A 21058-nucleotide genomic window follows, 5' to 3' on the forward strand; every position below is an offset into this window, starting at 1 on the left:
GAAAGCAGCATAGGGAGAACTCGCGCTCCGGAGAGGGCAGGAGAAGCCTGAAACCCCAGAGCCACTAAGCGCAGCTCACCTGTGCGTCCACCGCCAGCCCCTTTAGGCGGAGCCACGGTGCTACGCCCTTCTTGATTGGACACGCTCTAAATCCTGGGGCGGGCATTAGAGGCCAAACGCTCTTGGGGATTGGACAGCTTGGTGGACGGCAATCAGAACTGGTTCGCTGGGGCTCTGGCTGGGCGGAGGGTGTGTCCCTCTCCTCCGGTCCCCTGTCAGTCATTGGCTCCCTGCGGTTTCCTTGGGGACGTGGCGCCGCCGCCGGCATAGGCCTCCTTCCGGCTGGGCTAGAGGTGGTGGGGAGTCGCTTCTGATCGAGCGGAGAGGTGCAGCCGACACCCGCAGGCCGGTCGACGGGTAAGTGTGTGTGCTGGGGGGCTGCGGGGTCGGGAGAACAGGAAGGGAAGTGGGGACCCCCACCCCTCCACCTGGGGACTGCCGGTTCCTCGAAGGCTGGCCCTCAAGAACGCCCAGCTCCCAGGGAGCCGGAGTAAAGTCCGCTGGGCCCCAGTAACAAGAGCGGACGGATCTGGAGTGGGAGCCCGAGGAGTGGGCAGGCATCGTGGCCTTCTCGTAGAGGTCTTGTCTTGTGCATGGTGCCGGAGGTAAGCCTGAAACCCGTCCAACTCTTTCCAGGCGTCAGGCTTAGGAGATGCCTAGGACAAGGAGACCACCTTCTCAGGGCAAAAGGAAAAGAAGGTGACAGGCGTTGAGACCACTGAAGGGAACCCATGGCTAGGTAAGACTGTATACTTTCTCCTCAGCTGGGGTCTCTTTTGGGGTCGCAGGCAGGTTAAAGGGCCCTGGGAGATTGTTACTAGTGAGGGTTGCCCTAAGGCTGCGTCTGGACCTTGCTTCTGGACAGATGGACTGCAAAGATCAAAGTTACAGCCTTTTGAAGGCAATAGTTTCCAGCCTACAACCCAGGCTCACTTCAGTCTCGCTCAGCTCTGAGAAGTGCTAGATTGTGATGTTCTTTCAAATATCCATCTGAGTGAGCCTAGGACCCCTTTAAGGAGGTTAAACAAACTAATTTATATATGTACATACACACACATACATACATACATAAATACACATATATATGTATATGTGTGTATGTGTGTGTGTGCGTGTATCTTGCAAATAGCTTTGAAAACAGACTGAGGCCCTTTTGAATCAATACAGAAAGTGAACTTCAATTGAATACACTTGTCCAAACATTACAGTACTCTGAAACTAAGAAAAAATTATTGTGGATCTGTGATTATGGGAGTAAATGGGGAAGGATGCAGAACCGTTAGTATCTTGTTAAACCAAATGAATGGAGATAACACACACATGATCTATGTATGGGGAAATGACTCACTTTATACTTTATTTATTTTTTTTACTGATTTTTTTTATTACCATGTACATATATTACCTGTTAAAATATTTTAAAAATCAATTGAATAAATTTTCTGATTATCCAGTTTTTTGGCAACATTCTTCATTGGAATGTTGTAGCTACTCTAATTCTTCAATGTTATGAGGTTTTCAAGGGGAACTGGTGATCATTAACATAAGATTAATTCTTTGAATTGCACCCCAAAGTGTAGATTTCGGAAAAAGATCAGGTAAGACTTTTCATTTATATAGTAGAAGCACCATGAACCATACAGAATATAAAATTTGAAATTAAAAGAACATTTAGATTTCTTGTGGCATGAATTTTTGCCTTTAGTAATAAGGGCTTTAACCCAATTTTAAAACTATTTTTAGTACCCAGTATTAAGTAAGACTTTTCTTACTTAATAATGTTTGTCTCATTTCAGGATCAGTTTTTCCTACCTCTGCCCAGCTTCGTGGTACTTCACTGTGCCCACAGTGAGCCCATTTCCCCGTCAGCGAGTGGCATTTCTAGGACTCTTCTTCATATCCTGTCTCCTTTTACTTATGTTAATTACGGACTTTCGACATTGGGGTGCTTCATTACCACGAGATAGGCAATATGAAAGGTGAGTCAGCTTTAGGTCACTTCGATCAGGTTTGCATTGAAGTCGTAAGTATTTTGATAAGATGTTTAACACGTTACTTACTACCTTTGATCCTTTTGGGGAATACTGCACTTTTATTAGTGGATTGCATGCCACTTATTACATAAAGAAGAACTTTGCAATGTTCAGGTTTGATTCAGGAATGATGCTGCTGTATTTTAATCATGAAAGGCATCTTTCTATTTTCTAATTTTGGTGGGCTGACTTATTGGGTGCATGAATGTTTAGGATTATTATATATTATTGATTAATTGACCCTTTTATCATTATTAAATGACTCTCTTTATCCTTGATTATATTCTTTGCTCTGAAATGTCCTGGTCTTGTATTAATATAGCTACTTAAACTTTCTTTTGATCAGTGTTAGCATGATAGATGGTTTCTCATCCTTTTAGTTTTAGCCTATTCGTGTCTTTATATTTAGAGTGGCTTTCTTGTAGACAGCATTTAGTTGAGTCTTGCCTTTTATCTCACAGTGAATGCCTTTTATTTGAGGTGTTTAAGCCATTTACATTGCATTTAATGTGGTTATCAATTATGTTTAGGTTTAAATCTATCTTGCAATTTTCTTATCACATGTGTCTTTGTTCATTTTTCCTCTTTTTTCTCCCTTCTTTTGAATTGAGTACATTTTTTATGATTCCATTTTGTTTCCTTTGTTGGCTTGTTAAATCTGTCTTTCCTTTTTTAGTGTTTGCTTTAGAGTTTAGGGTTTATATTATACATCTTTAACTTATAGCCCACCTTTAAGTAATATCATACTTCTTCATGCATAATATAAGAACCTGTCAATGGTGTACTTTCATTCCTCCCTTTCCCTTTGACTTTTGTGCTATTGTCTTTACTTTTTCATATGTTATAAGCACCACCATATATTGTTTATATTTTTGCTTTAAACATTTTATCATCTTTTAAAGAGATTTTTAAAATAAGAAAAAAAGGCTTGTATACTTACCATTTCTAGGCCTTTTCATTCCTTTGTGTAGATTCATATTTCCATTTGGTATCATTTTGCTTTTGCTTAACATGTCTAGTAGTGTGAGACTGTGGTTGGTGAATTCTTTTAACTTTCATATGACTGAAAAAGTATTTTGCTTTCCTCTCTGTATAGCTGGAGAGGTATATCAGGTTGGGCCTGTTCATTGGGTATAGATCTCTAGGTTGATTGGTTTTCTTTTATTACTTTAAAGATGATGCTCCACTGTCTTCTTGCTTTTATTCTTTCTGAGGAGAAGTCTGCTGTCATTTTTCATCTTTGTTCTCTCTGTACATACGTGTCTTTTTCCTCTGGCTACTTTTTAGATTTTCTCTGTATCACCAGTTTTAAGCAATTTGATTATGTTGTTTGTTGCTATAGTTTTCTTCATGATTCTTGTGCTTGTGCTTTGTTGACTATTGGATCTGTGGATTTATAGTTTTTATTCAAATCTGGACAATTTTTGTGCGTTATTTCTTCAAATATTTTTTCTGTCCTCTCCCACATCATCTTTGGCATCTCCAGGCACATCTGTTTTGAGCCATGTGAAGTTTTTCCACAGCTAACTAATGCTCTATTCATTTTTTTTTCAGTCTTTTTTCTCTCTGTGTTTCTTTCCAGATATTTTATATTGCTAAGCCTTCTAGTTCATTAGCATTTTCTTCTGTAGAGTCTAATCCACTGTTAATTCCATCCAGTGAGAGCTGAAGAAATACTTTTTTCACAGAAAATACATCTGAATTATTCGATATAGTTTTAAAGCCTTACCAGTTACATAGAAGATCTGCATTCCTTTATAACAGTGATTCTGTTTGCAATTTTTTTGAGATTATTTTCTGATTAGGCTGTAAAATGAAATGATGACATGTTATGTTCATCATCTTCAATATGATTTTCTCTCTATTCTCACATTTATATCAGTTAGGAGGCTTTGGGCTATAAGTAACAGTCAAACTGATTGAAATAATAAAAGTTTATTGGCTTATATAACTAGAATTTCAGAGATAGAGGGACCACAAGTTCAACAGTGACTGGCAGTATGAGAGTCTCTCTCTCTCTCTCTTGTCCACAGTGTCAGCTTGCTTAATGATAGCAAAATAGCAGTCAGTAGCAGCACGGGCTACATGTGTTCTCATTCATGTAGAGAAACAGGTCTTTCATGCTCTCTTATAAAAAGGAAGAGGACCCTTCCCAGAAACCTCCTGTAACCCTTTCCTTGAATTTTTTTTAGTCAAAACTGAGACACATGCCTACTCCCTTAAATATTTGACTTGTTCTGTCCCCAGCATTTTTCATTTTCTATTCACTTTGGTCCTTCATTTTTCCATTCATTCGACAAATGTTTCTTGAGCAGCCATTATTGTGCCAGGTAATAATAGGAGGCATGAGGACATGGAAACTTTGGTGCTTTTACTTAAGAAGTTTATGTTTTCAGCCTTTACTCCTCTAGCAGTGCTGTTGTATTTTTGACTTTTTCTTTTCAGGAGAGGAAACACATATTTAGATGACTACAGTTGTCAACAATTGGCCTTAAGAAGATTGTTAGCTTTGGGAAACTAAATCTGTAATTTGAATTTTCTTAATGCTTATTGGGATTTTCTTGACAGACCTGAACACGGTTTCCCACTGGAAGATAGCATGGTCTAATTATGGAATTCTATGTAGGTTAATATGGCTAGAGTGAAGACTGTTAGAGAATTAGTAGTGAACCATACAACTGGAGAGCTGGATCAGGCTCGGCATGTTAAGCCATTTTAGGGGGTTTAGACATTATTTGAAGGGTGGAGGGAAAGCTTTGAAGAATGGTATGATCTGAATTGTTTTTTAAAGAAAGCTTATCTTAGTGACATTGTAGAGAATGAATTGGAGGGGAATAAAAATGAAAGCAAGGAGATGGATTGGAATACTCCAATAGAGAGAGGATGGTAACCTGACCTTCGGTGACAGCAATGACGATGGAGAGAAGTAAACACATTTGAGGGATACGTAGAGGTAGAGTGATCTGATAGTTCTTGTCTGCCACTATACCCCAAGTGTCCAGATGCAATAAAAACTCATTAAGTTGAGTTAATTGAAACAAGTTAGATGCAGTGCTAGGGAACACACAGACTATGCCATTGCGGTGACCTTAGCCAAAGTCTCAACCACACTTTAATGCTTTGTCTGAGCAGCTAGCAGCCATGTAGCCTAAAGCTTCTTATTCTTAAATTAAAAGTTATGTGCATATTGCCACAAATTGCCATATATCATTAAACTACTCTTGGTAGTCTTCCATGAGTCATTCAGGAAGCAAATACTTGCTGAGAGCTTGCTGTGTACACTGCTAGACATTGGGGTACAAAGATGAATGAAACGTGGCCCCTGAACTCGTGGAGTTCATAATCTAGTTAGGGAGGCAGATGTGAAGGAATAGTGATTTTCCAGTGAGATAATAGTTTATGTAGCAGAATCAGGAACTGTACACTGTCGAGAATCTGGAACAAAGTTAAGAATCAGCAGTTAATCAGAAGAGGCCCATGAGTAACCAAAGTTGATATCACTAAGTTCATGTACTAAAAACTTCTGTACTTTTCTGATAAGATAAACTCTCACATAGAGCCTGTTTGCTTTTATTTTCCACACTGTTCTAATTAGCTGGGTTCTCCCTTGTCTCAGAACACGGCAGATAACCATAAATTAGAATGGTGGTAGTAAGGAGTGTGTGGTGGTCATGTGGGCACACTGATGAAAATAATTAATAATATCTGGCATCTTGACAGAGAAGCAAGGGAGAAAATGATTAAATGTAGGCTTACTCAAAATTTCTACAGGCCATTCCTATAGTGGCAACCAGTTCTCTACATTTTGTTAAAACTGGTACTGTACAGTTTAATAATTTATGTTAATGATGACCTGAAATCGGTGGTTTTCAACTTTTGTGTATCTAAATCACCTAGGGACCTTTAAAAAATGCAAATAATTGGGACTTTTCTCAAGGCGACTCTAATATGCAGCCTGAGTTGAAAACCATTGCTCTTAGGTTTAGTTATATTTGGGAGGAGGTATTATTTTATAGAGAAAAGAGGATTGATTTTAGAGCTAATCAGTCCATTATTTGCTATTTGGGTGTCTTGGGCAGGTGTTGTATTCAGGAATCTCATTATGTAAAGTGGAGGTAGTCTTGTCCTTTGGATTCAAAGAGAAAAGCATCTAGGACTGTCCATTGGATTGTGGATGTTAGTCTTATTATTATTTGAATAATCTTGATTTATCTGTTCTCTAATTCCCTTTTTTTGTCCTGCAAATATACACTGAAGATAATAGCATTATTTCCATTAAAAATTTTCCTTCTAGAATTCCTTTTTTTGTGTGGCAGCTATTGATTTACATGGGTGACCACTAGCAGATGTTAAAACCATTAAGCAAATAACTAGGACTTTTTAAGCAAGTAATAAAGAATTGATGGAAACACCTATTACTTTAGTCCAACAGCTTAAAAAAAACTTAAGGTACTGCTTGTGGTCATGATTGTTATATTACATACATATAATTTCTAATTTACACAATGAAATTATATCAGTATTTTTTGATGTTCCACAAAGGGTATACTGCAGGTCCACAGATAACATTGTTTTGTTCAATATAGATGAGAAAAAAAAAAATGATTCCCAGCTGGGACCACTGTCTGTGTGGGTTTTCTTGGGGTACTCTGGTTTCCTCCCACCTCCCAGAGATGTTCATGTGAGGTGAACTGGCATGTCTAAATGGTCTATCGGGGTGAGTGAGTGAGTGTGTGTGTGTGTGAACAAACCCTCAATGGAAGGACGTTCTGTCCAGGGTGGTTCCCACCTTGTGCCCTGAGCTGCCAAGATGGGCACTGGCCACTGAGGGTTAGGAATAATTATCTTACTTGTTTTTATTAGTGTTTCTTAAATATATGTATAGCTCACATTTATTTCAATGTTTAATATTAGAAATTTGGGGGGGGGGTCTTTATTTAGACGTTCGGTGATATTTTGGTAACTAGATGCATGCCATAGGAGCTTAACTCTTGTTTATATCCTTTAGCATATGGATTTGTTATATATTGTTTTGCTTAAAGTCACAGTTTCCAAGAACCTGTCAGTGATGGTGAGGACTTGCTGTGCTGTGTTGCCAGGACCACACTGACTACAGCTGTCTTCATGATAGCAAGTCAGGAAAATACATTCATAGGAATACCAAATTTATTCTATGGTCTTGATAAATGAGGCATTGCTTGAGTTAGAAATTATTATCTCTCTTGCACATTTCATCTTTGTGTTTTAATATGTACAGAAGTAGCTGTTTAAAAATAATTTAGTTATTTTTATATTGAAAAAATTTTTAATTTGAATTTTTTTCAAGCATTCATCGAACTTAGCATATCACTTCTGATGCGCTATGACCCAGAGCTTCAGAAGCCTTGGCGAGGGTTTTCCCCCTTGGTAGTTTCAAAACTGAAGAGTTGTATTTTTTTTTTCTTTTGCTATGACCATGTACCCACATTGCTTCTAGAAAAGAAAGCAGGAGGTTTGCATTAGAACTAGAATTTAAGAAAAGGTCAATTTAAAGAGTGACAGGATGTCAGTAAGGATAGAATCCAGAGCTATTTCAAAATAAAAAACAAAAAACAGATGTTATTTTTTAGAACAGTTTTAGGTTCACAGCTAAATCGAGCAAAAAGTACAGAGATTTCCCATACACCCCCTGCCGCCCCCCATCACCATACCCAGCATAGCTGTTTCTTTTATTTTTATTTTTCAATTAGAGTTGGCATTCAGTATTATTTTGTATTAGTTTCAGGTATACAGCATAGTGGTTAGACATTTGCATAGATGTTTTTAAGAATAATTTTGGTAGTGTGTGTTTTCATCAACTTTTTATCTGACATGTGCCATATATTATAAGATGGGTTCCAACAACTTCAGACTTAATACATATTTTATATTCATTTATTCATTCACTCATTCACTTATTACACAAACAATATTGAGTGTCTACACTGTGGTATCCAATAGGGTAGCCACTACACACAAATAGCTATTTTAAATAAATTAAAATTAATTAAAATAAAAAATTTTACACTAGTCACATTTCGAGTACTCACTGGCCACATGTAGGCTAGTCCTGGCCTTCCTGAGAAGTTTCAGTTCTGTTTAAAGCAAGTCAAGAAGAGGCATTACTGTTGGTTAGAAAACAATTATTAACTTTAGGACATGCAGATAAGTTAAGGGTTCAGATGTACATACAATGGAACAATTCAGAGATTTTTGCTGGTAAAATTGAAGGCATTTATTTGCATTTATTCACATTTATTTATTTATTTATTTATTTATTTACTTACTTACTTACTTACTTCTCCTTAGTGGTGATTATAGCCAGAGCCTTAACTTATAAATATTCCCAACTGCTGTGATTAATCTTAGGAGATAAGCAGTACCTTATAAGATGCTTTTCTGGGCATTTATTACTGTCATCAGTCATGCATAGATACTTCGGCTATAATGTCATTACATTTGGTTCTGACTCTTGTACAGAGTTGAAGAGTATGACATTCAGCAAAGAGCTGGTAGCCTCATGCTGATGGGGGCCACTTTAATTGACTTTTGGTGCATTGCTGAGTTCTCTTCGAACTCTAGAAGTGGTGTAATTAGTTTTGACTTTGTAAGCTAGATAAATTGTTTGGTCAGTTACTGGTCTAATGCTGTTAATATTTTCAGAATAATGGCAGTGAAAAGCCATTGTTCTCCGATTCTGTCTTGGGTGATGTATATGTGGCGACTCTTTTTTCATTGATTCAGCAATGACCAGAGGGAAATTATGTTTCTCAAACAGAGAGAAGAGGGTGTGTGTGTTGGGGCGGGGGCAGCGGCAGGCTAAGTATGTGTGATGTTGAGTTGGATTTCTTGTGGGTAGGTGAATGTGAGGGTTTCCAAAGCTTAAGACCTTTTCTCTCAGGCTTTAGGGATTGATTTAGTGCAGCATCAGCAAATCAGGAAGATCTAGCCATGCAAGTAATTGACCATGATGTCTAAGGCCAGGACTGCAGATCACAAAAGAAAATATCCAAGAAGGACCAGTGATCCATCCTTGTTAGAAGCCTAGCCCAAGGAAGACCTCAGGTGGTTGAACAGTGTAAGAAGCCTGATTAGATCACAAGATGTCAAAGTTCCAGAAAAAGGTGATTTTATTGCTTTGCAGAAGGGAAAATTGTTCTTCAGTTACTCACTTGCATGCAAGATAAGAAAAACAGAGACTTTCTGCAGCCTGTAGTATTGATCAAAGTACCCAAATGAGAAGTTTAACAAATGCTGTCTGGTCCTTTCTTTCTCCCTGTGTTCTAATGCCAGCTGACATTTTTTTTTTTTTTTCTGCCAATGCATACATGGAGACTTCTAAAGGAAGAGAAGGAAGAATTGAGTTGTACCCAAATTAGAGCTGTAAAGTTGTTTATCTTGACAGGAACCGAAGAGGGATGACAGGATGCTTTGGAAAGCTATTGAAACTTTATAAGGAGACCAGTTGATTTTGGTATAGCTATAGAGGAGTTAGCAAAAAATCAACAGCTCCATATTGTGAATTCTAGGACAGACCAATCAGTATTGATTAATATATATTAGAGAAACATGAGGAACACTGTGACAATTTCGAGGTACTGCAGATAAGGTACCTGCTCTCGAGAAACTGATCGTCTAAATGAAGAGGTGGAGCAAAGAAATGTGAACGAAGTCTTAGGGGCTCATGCTGAAATATAAGCCAATTGCTTAAAGGGAATAATGACACTCCACATTTTACAGTAGAAGGAGGCCTTTTCAGATAATTGTGGGTATCACAAGAGTCAGCACTGTGAAGTGAGGCTTCTTAAGAACTGGGAAGCCATGTCAAAGAAGGGAAAGAAGAAAGAATAGGTAGAGAAGCAGATTGTTGTTAAGATAGTAAAAGAAGGTCACAATAGAGCATTGGTTCTCAAAGTGTTTACTGACCCTTCGGAGTTTCTGAGACCTTTCAGTGGATGTGTGAGGCTAAAATAATACTAAGATATTATTTGCCCTTCTAAAATTGTATTAACATATAAAATAATACCATCTTAACCATTTTTAAAGATACAGTTTAGCAATATTAAGTATATTCATATTGTTATGCAAGCAGTCTCCAGAACCTTTTCGTCTTGCAAATCTGAAACTCTCTGCCCATTAAACAACACTCCCCCTTTTCTCCTCCCACCCAGCCCCTGGTAACCACTATTTTCTGTTTCTATGAATTTGACTACATTACATACCTCATAAAAGTGGAATCATACAGTATTTGTTTTTGTGACTGGCTTATTTCCCTAGCATAAAGTCCTCAAGTTTCATCCATGTCGTAACACATGACAGAATTTCCTTTATAAAGGCTGAATAGTATTCCATTATATATATATGTATGTATATACACCACATTTTGTTAATCCAGTCTTTTGAGTTGTTTCTACCTCTCGGCTATTGTAACGTTACTTGGCCTTTCCACTAAGTTTACATTCACACTGATGATGATGCAAAAGCAATGGAAGGTGAACCTGCAGTGACCTAGCGCAAATCGAGATAGAGGTACCAAGTTGTACTAGTAGTTATTGTAGTCTTTATTGTCAAACCATTGCAATGGGAAAAAGATCTCGTTCTACTTAAGATTATCTTTTTAATATTAATATCTTATTAATAACCTAGCTGCTTTTGTCATGGAATACTATTTTTACTTGAAAGAATGAATGCCAGAAAAACTATGGTTTTCAGGCTTGGGTATTTCATAGATGTTTTCTTGCAAATGAATCAAGTAAAAAAGCCTGTCACTTTCAGGAAAACATCTGTCAGTATTTATTGCCAGTGGTAAGATTTGAGCTTTCAAGTGAAAATCAGAAGTCTGGAAAATTTGTATCTGCCACTGGGAATTTGATAGCTTCCCAATACCTAAAATACTTTTATCATAAGATTGATAGTGATGTTAATGAATGTGTTTTTTTAAATGTTGTATAATGTGTGAACATTAAGAAGATTTGTATAGTTCAGTGAACAAATATTTTCCAATATATGATGTTACAAAATTGTACATGTGTAAAAGCCATTCAAAGTGCAAGATAGACCAATGAATTTTGACATTACAATAGGGTTTGAAAAATTCTTAGACTGGATTTTAAATTCCACATTGCAGCTAACCTTTACGAAGCTGCACTTATTGAATTTTAGTGTAGTGTCAAAGGAGAGTGTCCACAATGATCTAAAAAGGTTATAGAAATACCTTTCCCTTTTCCAACAACAAATATGAGAATCTAGCTGTCTCCTATTAATCCAGACACTAAAGAGATTTGCAAAATTATAAAACAACACCACTCTCTTTTGTTTTAGAAAATATAGTTCTTTCATAAAGTATGTTAGTATGTAATAAGTTTATTTTGTTGTATCTAAATTAATAAACATTTTTAAAATTTTTGTTTTACTTTCTAATATGGTAAATATATACAGATGTAATCCATGTACACAAAAGCCCTTTTTTTAAAGATAATTTTTAAGAATATGAAGGAGTTCTGAGCCCCAAAAGTTTGAGGAGAACCAGTGTACTAGAGAAAAGTTATTAAGCAGGAGGAGATAGGATCCAGAATCTTGTCTGAGAGAAGAAGGGGTGGTTTTCAGGGAAGAAAAGCAGGGAAAGATCTGTGAAGCGCTGACATACAGGCTGCTGTGATGAGAGATGAAAAGTCACTTTGGGCTGAAGATGGATTATCTTGCCTCTTTCTTTTCTGTCTGTGGTATCTTGCGAGGTATTAGCAAGTGTTCTCTAACGAACCCAGAGGTCTGCCCAGTTTTCATGTGATAGAGGTGAGCTGTTATGAGTTGGTTGGTGGATTGTGAGCCCAGTTCAGCCCAGTAATTTGATTAGCATGGGAAAAAATGTGGTGAAATGGAATCTTTAGGACTGTGAACTTTCTCGTCTGTAACAGATTTTTCCCACCTGTTTCATTTCTGTAACTCGCTCTCATCTCAAATCCAGAAAAAAATGTACTACCTGATTCTATCCTATGCAATAATTTACAGCATTATATTGCAGCTCAAATATATGTCTTCTCTTTTTTTAAAACATACATTTTGCATTGTAGAGTAGGAAGGATACTCAACTCTACTTTTTGATTTTAGAATAGTTTCTACATGTTCTTTTTTACAAATTTGCTTTACTGTTCAGAGTAAAGAACTTTGTGGTCTGTATAGCAATGTGAAATTACCAGCAAACAGGCTAGACTGTTCTGAGGGGCGTAACACATGGCTTAGTGTTCTGATCAGAGGTGGTTTTACTATGAAGCTAATGTATGAGAACTGCACTTCAAGGCCACTCACTTACATGGGCCCCTTTTGTATTTGTAATGTTGAATCTTTTTTAAACTCCCTTCCCCCAATTAGCTTCAGGCGTCACAAAACCTAGATCTGAAGAGTTCTGTGTAAGGATCTTGGGGATCTAGGAGTCAGCTCTAAAGACAATGTGGATGAATAGAACAGATACCTTTAGAAGGAAGGGAATTTATTATGCTTGAAAACATCCACAGCATTGCTTTCAGGACATTTATTCAGTTAGTAACTCAACCTATGGCAATACTTACTCAAATTTAAAAGAATTTAGAAGACAAAATTTAAATCTGCCTACCACACAGTATGTATTCTCAGCACCAAGAAAGAGCTCTGTTTTCCTGTGTAATAAGCCAAAAGCCATTCTCACTGGTCTTCTCTTCAAGTGAAGCCTTTGAAGAGGAGTCAGTAATATTTTTACTTGTCAGATCCTCAGGCTCTGAGGGAACTGTAACAGTAATGAAAGTCTAATTGCCCAGAAGCATTTACCCACTCTTAGCCATCTTTTCTTTCTGGACTTTTCAGCCCTTTTCTCCAGAGGTCTTCTCCTATTTGCGCTCCCAATAATTCTCATGTAACGAAAGCAGTGGCGGCAGCAGCATGGCACTGTGCTAACTGCTAGACGTGCATTGTCACTGAGGGTAGACACTCCACTGTCCTTATTTTACAGATGAGGAAACTGAGAGAAGTAAGTTGCTGAGGTCACACAGCATAGGAAGTCCTAGAACTGAGATACAAACCTCTCAAACTTTGGTGTTTGATGGTAACATCTTTACTTATTTCATCTTCCTGCTATCAGCTGTCTTGGAATGAGAATCTGAGAAAAATCTCAACACAAAGTGCTGTTTTAGGGCCTAGAAACCTTTTTTGTTTGTTTGTTTTAACAGTGTAATGTTTTATTTTCAAGGCTGAGAATTTGGCACAGAGGCATTGTTTTGTTATTATTTTCTCCACTATACATATTTTATGAACATTCTTTTTTATAGCTACAAAAATTTTAAAAGATCGTAGAAAAGAACATTGTTTTCATGAAGTAAAATTTTTATTAATATAATTCCAACAACATAAAGTGTCAAGCAAAAAGCTCTATAGAAACATCACTACCCAGAAACACACGTTAAGTGATAATCATTCTGTAATATTCTTTATGTATATATTTAAAAGGATATATAGATAGATAAGAAATTATTAGGTGTATTTCAGTTATTTAGCAGGCATAACAAACCGCCCCAGAAGTTTGTGGCTTATAACAACAAAACCCAGTTATTTACCTAAGCTTAGAAGCTCTTTAATGCTTGGCAAAACATTTATTACCCCAGCCAGTATCAGAACTGCCCCGAACACGGAGGAGTCTTTTAATTATCTAACTTCAGTGGCCTCTAGGCAGACAGACCAGCAGTTGCCTCAGGTACATCAGTACGTATGGTCAATATCGTTTCATTCCTTTGTTTGGACATGTAGTCCCATGTGCCTGGCACACGTAGACACGTAATGAAGACCCATGAACACATGAATTAAATGGTGGTGCCTTTTGTGGACCTGGCTCCTTAACACCAAATTCTCTTTTTGCCCAACTTAGGTATTTGGCTCGAGTAGGGGAGCTTGAAGCAACTGACACTGAAGACCCGAATCTAAATTATGGACTTGTCGTGGACTGTGGCAGCAGTGGCTCCCGGATTTTTGTTTATTTTTGGCCCAGACATAATGGGAATCCCCATGACTTGCTGGATATCAAACAGATGAGAGACCGAAATAGCCAACCAGTGGTTAAAAAAATCAAGCCAGGTACTAACTGGAATATATTTCATTGTTGATCTCTTTTATCTGCTACAGGCATGAGGGAGGAGAGAAGAGAAGAGGGAGAAAGCAAACTAACCTTTTCTCTTGCGATTCTGGATAATGGGAGGGTTATCTCATTTATTGCCCCCCTTCCTTCCTTCCTTCAACTAAATGAGAGTTTAGGACCTTAAGTGGAACCTTATGGGTTATTAGTCTTCTGAGTCTGTGATCTGCTTTCTAAAGAAAGTATTTTATCTTACTTAAGGAATCTCTGCAATGGCAGACACTCCAGAACATGCCAGCGATTATCTTCGTCCTTTGCTGAGCTTTGCTGCTGCTCATGTGCCTGTGAAGAAGCACAAGGAGACCCCCCTTTACATCTTGTGCACAGCGGGCATGAGGCTTCTTCCTGAGCGGTGAGATGCAGGGTCGGAAAAACACGGGAAAATGGGTGGCCCAGGAGCCGAAAGGCTGATTCCATGCATTGTTTTCTGTTGTTCCCTGGTCTGAAAGTGGAATATGGGTATACCACACAGAATTGACAGGTGGCACTAAAAGACCCTCTGCTTAAAAATAGAGCAGAGCCATCCCTGTACCCAGTACTGCACAACGAGTTATTCACATCTTCATGTCATTTGCCCATTTGCTTCTTTGGGGTCCATATCTATCCAAGATGGCCGTAATGATTCTTAGTTTTGATTGAGAGTTAGGAGCAGTGGTGATGATGTTAAATATGGATCATGAGGCACCCAGACAGGGAGCATAATGACAAAAGGGTAGTAGGAGGGTCACCTGAGGGACTGAGTACCTGGTGGGGAGTGGGGGTAGAAAGGCCGCTTTCTCTGTAAATCTGCCTGGCTTCCTGGTGATAGCTGGTGCTACTTGCACAGCTCAGGCTCCAGTGCTTTAGACCAGTTTTTTCAACCGCAGTCAGTCAAGTCTTTTCCACTTGATCTTGGTAGTTTAGCCTGGCATCTTGCCCCTCTTCCCTTGATGGAGGAAGAAGGAGGAGAAATGGGAGAAAAGGAAAAGGCAGCAGCCATACTTAGGTCAGACGCCTCCTTGTTTGTGATTTCTCCTCATCGACCACCTCCCTGTCCCCTCTGCACTTATTATGGACATGGGATGGGAGTGAGCTCCCTTAACGTTAGAATGCATCCTTCTGGAATGTTCAGTCTCATAGGCATCAGGTATTTTTTACTAGCTTAAATATTTTTGCTTGGTAAATGGCAGTTCCTTTTTTCCACAAAGTTTAATTTTGTATACTTGGCCAACAACAACAAAAACCTCAGCCATAAATGTAGGGCCCCATGCTGCTTGTGTCAGACCACATAACAGATGTCAGTGCTTCTTTCAGTGGCTTCTTCTACTTAGACACACTTCTGGTCTACCAGCTGGTTTACTGTTGAGAAGCAGATTATTTTACATAGCCATTTGTCAACACGAGAGGCCTTCTCTCTCCTTATTTTCCCATATATCTTGGTATTTAAAAATTTTTTGTTTTGTTTTTACTTATTTTTAAAACCAAACTTAAAAATGTTACAATGATGCAACCTTACATCATTAAAAGAAATTGTAAAGTAAAAAAAAAAAAAGAACACACAAAACAAAAACTCTCAGTCCTTCTACCCTATCAAAACTGTTTCATTTTGTCTCGTTCTCTTCCCTCCGCATGTCTGTATGTAACTTCTACAAAGTTGTAATATTCACATTGTTCAAAATTTTAGAAACCCTGAGAAGAGTATAGATGACATAGGTGGTGCCACATCACAAGTCTGTGACTAACCTGATGTCTCATAACCTAGGAGAGGGGGAGGAAAAAGCTGACTCAGGTCAAAACTCAAAGTCAACAGCAGGGCGATGGTTTGGCCACATTTTGTGTGTCTGTAGCAAAGGAGTGGACTGCCTCATCTCCTGGCACTGCTCAGCATCTGTTGGTCAAAGAAGTTTCTGTCCAAACAAAACCCACTATGGAGCTCCACCCATTTGTCTAAAATGTTCGATGCCATTGTGGAAGCTCTGAATATTAACATTTATTTTATCCTAAGAATTGTTAAAGAACTTGCCTTTTCTTTTAAGTTGTTTTCTGATCACCTTTCTTAATAATGCCTAACTCTATCCTGGGTTTATGAAATCATCGCTACCTGTAAGGCAGCTACAGGTGTTCACATAAATGTAACTATCGCTATTAAGAACCTGTTTTGTAGTTAATGCTTTGATAATTTATTAGCAGTTGTGAACAATATTCACAATAGTTTTGAATCACGTGGGCTGTATTTTTAATTTCTTGGCATTAGTTTTTTTTTTTTTTTTCCATAGGCCTAGAATAATGAAATTTATTCTACCTCCTTTTTATTTTTTGATGGAAAATCTTTAAAACTTACAAAGGTAATACAAGGTGGTATTTAAAAAAAACTTAATTGCGGGAAATTTCAAATGTATATAAAAGTAGAGAGAACAGTGTAATGAATCCCCATTTATCCACCTACCAGTGTTAACGGTTATCAAGGTTTTGCCATTAAAAGTTTTTAAAAAATAAATAGTATTGAATTTGAGAAAATGAAACTTATATTCTATCTTGTGCAGTATGTGAAGAGTGTTTTGCTTTATTGTTTAACAAAAGTTAGGATCATATTGTCCATTGTTTTTAACCTGTTAGAACTCAAAATATATTGGACAACTTTTCATGTCAATACATGTAGATATAAATTGACCTTATTTCCTTTAACATCTGTACAGTATTACATCATATGGATGTACTATAAATTAGTTAATGAATTCCTATTGATGTACATTTAGGTTATTTCCAGTTTTTCATTATTGTAAATAATGCTGCAGTATTTTTCCTCTTTGTATTTTTATTTGACGATTTCCTTGCTATAGATTTCTAAAAGTGTAATAGCCAGGACAAAGTGTAAGCACATTAAAAATTTTAGTACACGGTCCTGGATTGCCCTTTGGAAAGGCTGCACCGGTAATTTACATTCCAAACAGCAGTGTATGTTGGTACCCATTCTGCCATATCATCACTAAAACCAGCAAGCTCTCTTCTTTGAGTAGTTAAGAAGCGTATCCAATAGAAAGGGTACAATAACTCCTCTTATTCCCAATGCGAAATTCTTATTGCACTGATTTAATATGTATAACAATGAATTTTTTAGAAACTATGCTTGACATTATATTGGAAGATTATTATGTTAATGTAATTTTCACTTTGAACTGCTAACAACATTCTTCACTAAGTCATGCTGACAACCATCTGAGCCGGTGGAATATTTTGTAATGAGTAATTTTAAAAATCCAAGATAGTTGGTCTTATTTTTAACCAGCATTTTCTCTAGAGTCATATTATTACATCTTGCTTTGTTTCCTTGTTTTACTTTATCTGATAATACTGAGAACATAAAACTTTTGAGGAAAAAACAACCCTATAGATGATACTAAGCTTCAAATGTTATTCCCAAGTTGTCGTTATGACCTTTGGCTTTTGATCCTGATTTGGGGTTTTCAAATAATAAGATTTTGATAAGGAAAAAAGTTCAACTCTTAAAATATGGAAAAGGAAATTAAAAAGTTTATTGTAAACTTCTGTAAAGGACTAAGTAAAAACCTGTGGACCTAACAGTGCTTCTTGTGTGGTGAAGTGGAGCGTTGTTTCTGTATTGTGTAAGGTCTGAGGATGAGGTTTTGTTCCTCAATTTAACAGTTTTCTTTCATAGTAGTTAGGAATAATGAAATTACATCTATTTCATAGATTGTGAAATTGTGCTTCAGTTAATCCTGTGGCTTATTTCTGCTCAGCCTGTGAGAGGTATAGAACCATAGTCTCATCTTTAAACACTATTGGAACTGTAATATATAAAGGAAAAACATTACTGTTACCATCCTGCCTTTTAAGTAGGAGGCTATATAATGGAGGCAGTTGAAACCTTCGGAATCTAAGGAGGTGCCAAAGAGAAGCCGGGCTTAACTAGGAATGGGATGAACAGTGAGGTCACAACAAGGCTGAGTAGAAAGTCAGGTTGAGGCTGTTTATGAGAAGAGAGTGTAAGGATTAACTTTGGGAATTTTTGTTCTTTCTTACAGGAAGCAGTTGGCTATCTTGGCTGATCTAGTGAAAGACTTACCGCTGGAGTTTGACTTCCTCTTTTCACAGTCTCAGGCAGAAGTGATCTCTGGGAAGCAGGAAGGTATTGGGCCTTACAGGGAGCTCTGGTTTACTCCCAGCCAACCACGACAGTCTCTCTAATGGATGCTTAGGATAACATTATAAATCTGGTTTTTAATTTTTCTGTCAGTTTTCTTGGTTCTGCTATGTAGTTTATTTGCATATTCTGCATTGGTGTCTGTTTCGGAATACTGCTTGTTGAAGTCATAAATCTGTACCTGTTTTTAACTTTGTGCTAAGTACTGTGTTATATGTACTAGTATTTAATGGTGATTCCAAATGGATCTTTGATTAGCTAATTTTAGTTTTGAAAACATACAGACATCTAGGAGTTGTACTGAGTTTGCCAAATTCAAATGTAAAGGAAGTTATTGGAGATTAAAGTAAGAGGAACTTTAATTTAAGGGAATAATCAGGATGAATCATTGATGTTATGGTCTCCTTCTTTATTGCACTTACTATGCAATATTGATATCTTCCTAAAAACTCACACTATTGAGTTTGCAGTCTTGGGAAGGAGTTGAATGTGTGTTCTCACGTGGCTCAAATTTGGTCTTTATGAAGAGTTATATTTCCGTTCCTTAAAAAAGATCTTTTATATCTTCTATCTGCAGTCCACATAAGGGTAAAGATTTACCTTTTTCAATTTCAACAGGGCATCTTTCAGTCTTAAAATTTCCATTTCTTTTTATATTCTATATTTTTGGTGAGCCTTTCTGCCTTTCCATTCATTGTAAGACTGATCTTATTTCTTGGTTAGATAGCTGCTTTAATATTTTTACTAATTTAAAAACATCTCTAACATATCAGAGTTGGCCTCTTTTGGCCATCTTTTCCTCGTTCTTTGTATGCCGTGTGATTTTATATTGTATCCTGGACATTTTGAATATTACATTATGAGACTCTGGAGTTTTATTTCAGTTATAAGGAGAATATTAATTTTTTTTTTTGTTTGAGCAGACAGTTGACCTGGTTAGGTTCAGGCCTCAAGTCGCAACCTGCCTTCTATTGATTCATTTTTGAAGTCCTTGCCACTGCTATTTGGATTTGTCCCATGTATGTGCCAGCCAGTGGCCAATCGGGAACCTGGACATAGCCCATGCAAATGGGTTGTCTAGCCCCTAGCTCATTCTCAAAACCTTTGCTATATTGTTTAGAGTCAGATCCATGCATATGAAGCTTGGAAGTGAGACCAGGAGTCCATATACCACTTTATTCCCTCTCTCCATGATCACCTGGCCACTTTCTGGTTCCCTGGGGCCCACTGTCACCTTCCTCTGGTCAGAAAGCCAGGGTTTTAATTTGCCCGCTCTGCCATGCATCCTCATGATTGTATCTGTGTACAGGGCCAAGTGGTAGAGGACAGAGAGGGAAAAAGGAAGCAATAGGGTATTTCTCCCAACTCTTGAAGCTATATCTCCTCTGGTCAGAGAGAAAGATTCACATCCTTCAGAGTTTTAGGTACCTGCCCAACCTTCACTTCTGCTACTGCAGGATTGCCTGGTAGGAGAGAACAAAATAAATTAAAAAAAAAAAAAAGCAAGGAATTTCCCCCTGCTTTACCTTTACTTTGGAATCCCCTTTTTTACTCTTTAGAATAGAAAACAAAGTCTTAAAGTTTTTTTCTGTCTACACTGGTGTTTTCTTTTGTGTTTCAATCTTTTTTGAGTACAGGCCAGGCAATACATGAGAGGAAAAAATTGGGAACCTCATTATCGGTTTGGTGGTTCTTTAAATTCTGACCTCTGTCACGGTGCTCAAAGTTCTCAAAACACTGCCACATCCATTCTCCATAGAGTTTATACTTGCATTCAGTGGGGAGACAGGGTAGAACATATTATCTATCCCGTCTTGTCCAGAACCAGAACTCCAAGATTTCTCTTTTTTTAACGTTTGTTTCTACACATCATTCCTATTCATTGTAGGAAACTGAGAAAATACAAATAGTTTTAAAGTGGAGAAACGTCACAAGATAAAAGATTTTAAATTTGTACACCGAAAGTGTGGAGTAAAATTTCCCCCGCCCCCGCCCCCCACAGGAAAGGGAGAATAAGAGCAGCCCTAGGGAGAGGTGTATTCATAGTGTAGCAGTAGAGAATTAAGCAAGGGCTTTTGCATTTCTCTCGTAGGGGTTTATGCATGGATTGGAATCAACTTCGTTTTAGGAAGATTTGACCATGAAGATGGTGAGTAATATTGTCTTCTTATCACAGTTCTTTAAGGGCTGAAGGTCTAAGTCATCATCTATGTAAGTGCTAATGTCAAGTTGTTTTTCTTTCCTTTTTTCTTTTTTAAAACTTAGAGGCTTCATTTTCTAGCCCTATTTTGCTTTCTTTTATTCTTAGCTTTTTTTTTTTAATATGGAAAGTTTCAAACATTCACAAAAGTAGAGTAAATAATAAAATGAACTTCTATGATCTCGTTACCCAGACTCAACACTCACTAATATTTTGCCATTTTTTTGTTCCCCATATTCCCTACACAACATGTTTTTTGTTGTTTTTTTTTTCTGATTGGGTTTTTAAATGCAAACCCCAGATGTATCGTTTTACCTTTAAGTACTTCAGTATATATCTCTAACAGATAAGGAGTTTCAAAACAAAACAAAAACATATTCACAATGCCACTTTCATACTTAATAAAATTAACAATAACAATTAACAATCCTAATTTGTAATAGCTATCTAAC

General features: G+C 37.4%; 1 protein-coding gene across 1 annotated transcript in view; it reads left to right on the forward strand.

The window, feature by feature from the left end:
* Positions 1-283: 283 nt before the first annotated feature.
* The window catches only part of ENTPD7 (ectonucleoside triphosphate diphosphohydrolase 7), a 37502-nt gene continuing 16727 nt past the window's right edge, over positions 284-21058 (forward strand). The window contains exons 1-7 of the mRNA XM_016124248.2: positions 284-417; positions 697-799; positions 1857-2039; positions 14002-14207; positions 14467-14617; positions 18288-18391; positions 20499-20555. Of these exons, the coding sequence (XP_015979734.1) occupies positions 792-799; positions 1857-2039; positions 14002-14207; positions 14467-14617; positions 18288-18391; positions 20499-20555 (709 nt within the window). The 5' untranslated portion in view covers positions 284-417; positions 697-791. The remainder of the gene's footprint in view (positions 418-696; positions 800-1856; positions 2040-14001; positions 14208-14466; positions 14618-18287; positions 18392-20498; positions 20556-21058) is intronic.

Source organism: Rousettus aegyptiacus, unplaced genomic scaffold (genome assembly GCF_014176215.1).
Source record: "Rousettus aegyptiacus isolate mRouAeg1 unplaced genomic scaffold, mRouAeg1.p scaffold_m13_p_6, whole genome shotgun sequence".
In the NCBI taxonomy this organism is placed as follows: domain Eukaryota; kingdom Metazoa; phylum Chordata; class Mammalia; order Chiroptera; family Pteropodidae; genus Rousettus; species Rousettus aegyptiacus.